Genomic DNA, 6,736 nt, shown 5'->3' on the forward strand with positions numbered 1-6,736 from the left:
CAAATATTAAAATCACGAGTTTCTCTACGGCTCTGCCATCTTGAAACAGTAAACATTTTAAGGTATGAATCTGCTCTGAAAACTTTAGAGCTGGTGAATGTGCCAGGAAGTCCTAAGTCATCTAACTCTGCCTTTCAATCAGAGGCTTGGTTAGGCCAGGTCATAGGCCTAGTTGTTCACAACTCTGGTTGACCTTTACCTTTGCTTTCTGGCTTATAGTTAACTTTTACATTTACAGATTATTGAAACCTTGAGAGCAATCAGAACTTTATCTTGCAAAGAGCTGTGCAGTCCAGGAAGGAAACTACTAGCATCATCAACTGCTTGTCTTCAGTTCAAGGCAGGTAGTTGCCATTCTAGCGCTAGGAACTGGCCTCTGTCAATCAACCTACAGAGTTCTATAACCTACTATTGAGGGAAAACCGACTTTATTCTAAATGTATCGTACATTATTAAGATGTGTATATGCTATTATAAGCGACTCTTACAATAAGTTCTGGAAAAAAAATGGACAAAATACTCTATCCTATGCCAAATGCTATACCTATAGCACAGTCAGAAATATAATATTTTATAGGCCTCGTGAAGGCAAAGAATAATGTTTCCTTTAAAATGTTAAAACTCAGACGCTTTAATCCTATCGGTTCTCTAGACTAGGAAAAAATCGTACCACAACAAAAGAATATATGCATGGGGCCCTCCCCTTTAAAATTGAGCACACCCCTTTAAGTGCGTCTGTATCAAAGCCTGGCGAGCCTGGCTGGCGGTGTATGGTTTGTGGTTGTGTTAGGTCTCGCTCTGTTGTCAATATCACACTCCGAATGCATTAATGCGAAGCGATGGGAATCCTGCAGTCATGTCTACTAAAGGAACTGCTTTAACGCTAATTGTTCTGTCCGTCCTGATAGCGATTGGTAATGGTAAGTGAAATGCCCCCGTAGCCTACAATGCATGTCTAATCTCGAGTCTTTCATGGTGTATTTATTTACTTTATTGCGGTGAGAGAGGGCGGCTGGGCTGGACGTAGCATTGCCTGTCGCTCATCATGGCGGTGTGTGGGATTTGTTAGTTGGCAAGCCTAAATGAGTAGTTCGTGTGATTCTGTTGGCGGGGCGGTTAAAAGAGGGAAGCAGTTAAATTGATGAAACGTATCTGTTTCTTTCATGTGTTTTATGGAGTAATAGATCACTAACCATTGCCCGTCATATCAGGATTTGCTAAGCGGCTAGCTTGTTATTGTGGGCAACTACTACGTAAGCAGTTGAACTCGTAGCTTGGCTACTCCGAAATATCGGGGTCAAATAACTTCTAAATTAGGAAATATTATTTGTGGATGTACAGACCCATTTTGATTATTTAAAAAATCCTGTCTATACGTAGCCTACGTTTCATGACTGATCTGATAACAATAATTACGGGACGCTTTAAATAGCTCAGACAAAGTTGGCTTAACCTATGCAACCTATTTAGGTCCTTCCTAGAACGTTTGGCAATGAATAGCCTTTAAAAATAAAATAAAAACTATCACATTAATAATTACAGGATGGGTCAAGTAGGCTACGCATCTGGTGAAACGGTCAAGTAAAACATGCAAAAGTGAATAATGTATTTAGTCGGCTACTTGCCAGGAGTGAGATCCTCGGTAGCATGTGAATGACTTGCGTGCGTGCATGCTGTTTCAGCTCAGCCCAACGTAGCCTACACGTTTATTGTTTTTAACCAACTTAATTTATTTAAGCTATGTTTAGTAGGCTACGCATACAATGATTGTTTCCCAAATCGCTTTATCGTTTGTTTTTACCTACGTATACAGTAATTTGGTATTATTATCACAATATCAGCGCGCTGTTATGTGGCTGTTGTTGACAAAACAATAGAGTGGCGTCCCGCGAACAACTTGGTGAAGCTGTAAGGGCAGACTATGTGGTAACGTGGGGCGAGGGCACAGGCCGGGTGCTGTCCATGTTGAATATGCCTGGACAATGTTCTTTACTAGAAAAACATTAAATTGGTCATGCGCTTTTTTCATGACTTATTGACAGGTCAACTCCTAAGATTTACGGGGCAGCCGTGGCCTACTGGTTAGCACTTAGCACTTAGGACTTGGAGCCGGTTCGAACCCTGACCGTAGGCACGGTTGAAGTGCCCTTGAGCAAGGCACCCAACCTTTCACTGCTCCCCGAGCGCCGCTGTTGTTGCAGGCAGCTCACTGTGCCGGGATTAGCGTGTGCTTCACCTCACTTTGTGTTCACCGTGTGCTGAATGTGTTTCACTAATTCACGGATTGGGATAAATGCAGAGACCAAATTTCCCTCATGGGATCAAAAGAGTATATACTTATACTTATTTATAGATGCTTAAATCGGAAATTGTGCGCGTTAGTTCATGTCTTTGGATAAGGAGCGGGTTTGAAAGACAATCAGTAACCCCCCAGCGTCTGTTAAAAATTAAAGGCTTCTTTATGACCATGAGCTCGTGCATGCTGCTGGAGTTCAGTGTATTCAGGCGGCCCAGACAGAAGTCAAAGTTGTAGTCTGGATCTTTTGTGATGGAAATTTTGGCAATGAGCCTCTTTCAGTGTCCGGTCAAGGGGGCCCACTCCCCCTTTTGTACGACCCAGGCTCATTTTGCTCACACTCGGAATGTAAATGAATACATCTGTGGTCTGGCATATGGTGACCTACAGGATTTCTGCTCTGTCAACACTGCACAGTCTGGGTGTCTACTGTTAGAAATAGTTTGAATCCTTGTGTGAAACGTCTTTTGTTTTTACTGTGTCGCAACCCTGACTGGTAGAAGCTGCTGCCCCCCCCCCCCACACACACACATACATATACATACATACACACACACACACACACACCTCTTCTTATTTCTTTTTTCTTTACCTGTGAATGTTCCCCTTGTTGCAGCTTGTCACACTGATGGGACAATCTGTGAGGGAAGGCTCAATGAGAATTTAACCAGATGCACTCAAGGGTTTTCTTTTTCCTTTTTTGTTCTTGTTTATCTTTTTCAGTGCAGACACCCAGCTACAGTATATTGAAGTTACATATTTGACACACACATACCTGCACAGACACACACACTTGAGACAGTGTGATTCGTCCTACATCCAGGAATTGGTCTGCAACCTTCCACTGTCAGATTGTGAGAAGATTCAGTGATGCACAAACTTGCACTGCACATTGACAGTCTGATAAGGCTTAAGGTGAACTGTTTTGTGTGTGTGTTTATGGAGGCAGGAAGTTTTGTTCGTCCAGTGCTGCCTGTTAAGATGGATAACACCTGCATTGATTTGCCTGTGAGGGTGGGGTCTTGCTGTGTGTGTGTGTGTGTGTAACTGGGGCCAGGCAGACCCATGATGGGTTTGCACAGCTGTGGCTGACAAGGGGGTGGTGGTGGAGGAGTTTGGGCCCATTCCATGCCACGGTTTTAATACTAATGGAGCCTTGAGAGAAGATGGGGGTAGTCTGAGGCTCACTGGGGGGACTCTGAAGCCAAATCTCTCTCTCTCTTCTCTTTTTTCTCTCTCTTTCTCTCTCTCTCTCTCTCTCTCTCTCTCTCTCTCTCTCTCTCTCTCTCTCTCTCTCTCTCTCTCTCTCTCTCTCTCCATTTCAATGGAGCTTTATTGGCATTACTCAATGAAGCAGTGTTGCCAAAGCAAACATATAACAAAACAACACAGATACAATATCTGTTTAAAAAATAATATATATATATAATAATTAAAAAGAGAAAATAATAAATGAAATGTATAATGATACAGTATTACTATATACTGTATATTTATCAATGTGCTATCATGCGTATTGGTTATTAATATAAAGCAAAGCATGTCACAATATCTACCATCATCTCTCTCTCTCCTTTCTCTCTCACTCTCTCTCTCTCCTTTCTCTCTCTCTCTCTCTCTCTCTCCTTTCTCTCTCACTCTCTTTCTCACTCTCTCCTTTCTCTCTCTCTATCTCTCTCTCTCTCTCTCTCTCTCTCTCTTCTCTCTCTCTCTCTCTCTCTCTCTCTTTCTTTCTTTCTTTCTTTCTTTCTTTCTTTCTTTCTTTCTCTCTCTCCTTTCTCTCTCTCTCTTTCTTTCTTTCTTTCTTTCTTTCTTTCTCTCTCTCCTTTCTCTCTCTCCTTTCTCTCTCTCTCTCTCTCCCCTTTCTCTCTCTCCTTTCTCTTTCTCTCTCTCTCTCTCCTTTCTCTTCCTCTCTCTTCCTCTCTCTCTCTCATGCATACACACCTCACGTCATCTACGAAGCCTAACAGGGACGGGTGCTTGTGACTGGATAGCGGTGTGGTTACTCAGTCGAAAAGTGTGGCTGAGGCAGGTGTTATGTTGACGACCTCGAAACTCCTCTCCATCCGTCGACGTTGCCCTTCAGAGCCTGGGCTGTGTGCTCTGTGTCCCTGTGTGGATTGTGAGCGCATACACCCACACACACACGTACACCCACACACACACGTACACCCACACACACGTACACCCACACACACATACACCCACACACACATATACACAAAGAAAAACAGCAGCAGCTATGTGATGCAGGCACAGAGTGCAAGGCAGGCAAGCAGCCTCAAGGCAGGGTGCGTCTCTTTCTCTCCCCCATTCTTTCTTTCTCTCTCTCTCTCGTCTTACTTTCATGTGGTGCTGGGTGCTGGCCTGACTACAGTTTCTCAGGGGATGACTGTTTCAGTTGGGTTTTATCTTTGGTTCCACGGTTAGCTGTATAGCCATGGCTGTGTCTGATTCCTGTTCAGTATCAGCACTCGGGGCCACACTGGGGAGAGGGAGAGAGAGAAAAAAATGGATGGATCCGTTTCTCCTGCCCACTTTCATAGAGAAAGTGTGGCCTTAAATTACAGTACCTGTTCCAACCGGTCGTCAGTATATTTGAAAAAAAAAAACTGAAAGGGGATTAGTGCAAGTCTGTGTGAGAGGGATTTTTAAAAAGCAAAATGGTGTGGTTAAGATCATTTCTTGCTTTGTTTTACAGTTGAAAGGCATTTAATGGTGCTTTGAGCGTGTGACAACTAGTGTTGTCACGATACCAAAATTATGGCTTCGATACGATACCATAAATATCACGATGCTCAATACTGAAACGATACTACGGCGAAATCCTAAGATATCTGGAAAAGAAAGGACTCATACCTCTCCAAGTGCATCGAGTCATTTGTGTTGAATTCGGTGCACTTTTGTAGTGTGCAGGTCAATTCTGGGTTCTAAACTTCCTACATAATTATTTTTTTATAGTCAGTAAAATAGTAGGCCCCTTTGTGTGATTTAAGTCCTTTATTATTTGTTATAGTTCATTTACTTTGTGTTGTGTTTTGGCAATAAAGTAGCTTTAAATAGCCAAACTAGGCTAGATCAAGGTCAGTGTTGAAATTACTGCTTGCAGAGTGGCCTAATCTTTAGGCCATCTGATGTAGGCTAGGCCTTCCGTGTTCATGGGATTTCTTTGACAGTTGCAAAGGGAAAAATGTGAGTCTTCTTTGCGCCCAGTGTACAAGTACGACGTTCCAACCAGGTCTTCGTCAGATAGGCCTACACCATTACATTTTGCAATATATCTGTGTGCATTCCTACATTACCTCTATTTCTTTGATAACATGATTTGCTACCAGTAACAATAAGCCGCTATTATTATTAGGACTCAACGCGCTTTGGTGGTATTAGCTGCGGGCTTTAATTAGCGCATTTCGGGTAGCCTATCCTACATCTGGGCAATAATTATTGCAGTCTAACATGCCATGACAAATATTACCAGTAGTGCTGACCGAACATGAAATAGATTGTTTACAAGATATGGTTATTCTGGCGTGAACATTGCGCTTTCATCACGTTAGCACCCTATGATTACAGCTCGTTATGTCTCGTCAAAATTCATTGATGAAGGAAGGTTCGCTTTATCCCAGAGAACCATACTCGTTTCACTTAGGAGAAGAACTTGGCACTAACCATGTAGTCGTGTTTTTCTATAGCATATTCAACCTGTCGTTCTTTGAACTCTTTAAAATGTTGGGATGGTCCTGCGAGGTGTTTAGCCAAGTTCCATGCGTAGCCTACTGAAACATATTTTACAAACCTCTGTGTACCTGATGGCTTGCCTTCACTATTCGCGATGTATCCGAAATAGTTCCAGATTTCACTTCACCTTTTGTTTTATCCACAAGGCCGAGGACTGTCGGCAAAGAACTATGTGACGTTGGCTGCGCACTCACTCAGAGCTGCCTGCTTGACACGCCCACTTGCCTAGATGCGTGCAAGGGACAGGAGCAGTGAGCGCAGCAGTTCAGACATAAAACGTTATTATTTTAATAAAGTATCGATTCTAAAAACGTCGCAAATCGTATTTTTGCGTGAAGGCATCGTGATACCTTTTTATCGATACACCCGTGCAGCACTATGATGGGGCTGCCCGTGGCCTACTGGTTAGCACTTCGGGACCCGGAGGGTTGCCGGTTCGAACCCCGACCAGTAGGCACGGCTGAAGTGTCCTTGAGCAAGGCACCTAACCCCTCACTGCTCCCCGAGCGCCGCTGTTGATGCAGGCAGCTCACTGCGCTGGGATTAGTGTGTGCTTCACCTCACTGTGTGTACACTGTGTGCTGTGTGTGTTTCACTAATTCATGGATTGGGTTAAATGCAGAGACCAAATTTCCCTCACAGGATCAAAAGAGTATATATACTTATACTTATACTTATACACTAGTGACAACTCGGAAACGG

At 43.3% G+C, this 6,736-nt stretch overlaps 1 protein-coding gene across 1 annotated transcript in view; it reads left to right on the plus strand.

Moving 5' to 3' along the window:
• Positions 1 to 757: 757 nt before the first annotated feature.
• Positions 758 to 6,736, plus strand: part of acvr1ba (activin A receptor type 1Ba) — a 19,388-nt gene continuing 13,409 nt past the window's right edge. The window contains exon 1 of the mRNA XM_042098063.1: positions 758 to 920. Coding sequence (XP_041953997.1) covers positions 830 to 920 — 91 coding nt within the window. The 5' untranslated portion in view covers positions 758 to 829. The remainder of the gene's footprint in view (positions 921 to 6,736) is intronic.

This window comes from Alosa sapidissima, chromosome 7, assembly GCF_018492685.1.
Source record: "Alosa sapidissima isolate fAloSap1 chromosome 7, fAloSap1.pri, whole genome shotgun sequence".
NCBI lineage: Eukaryota > Metazoa > Chordata > Actinopteri > Clupeiformes > Clupeidae > Alosa > Alosa sapidissima.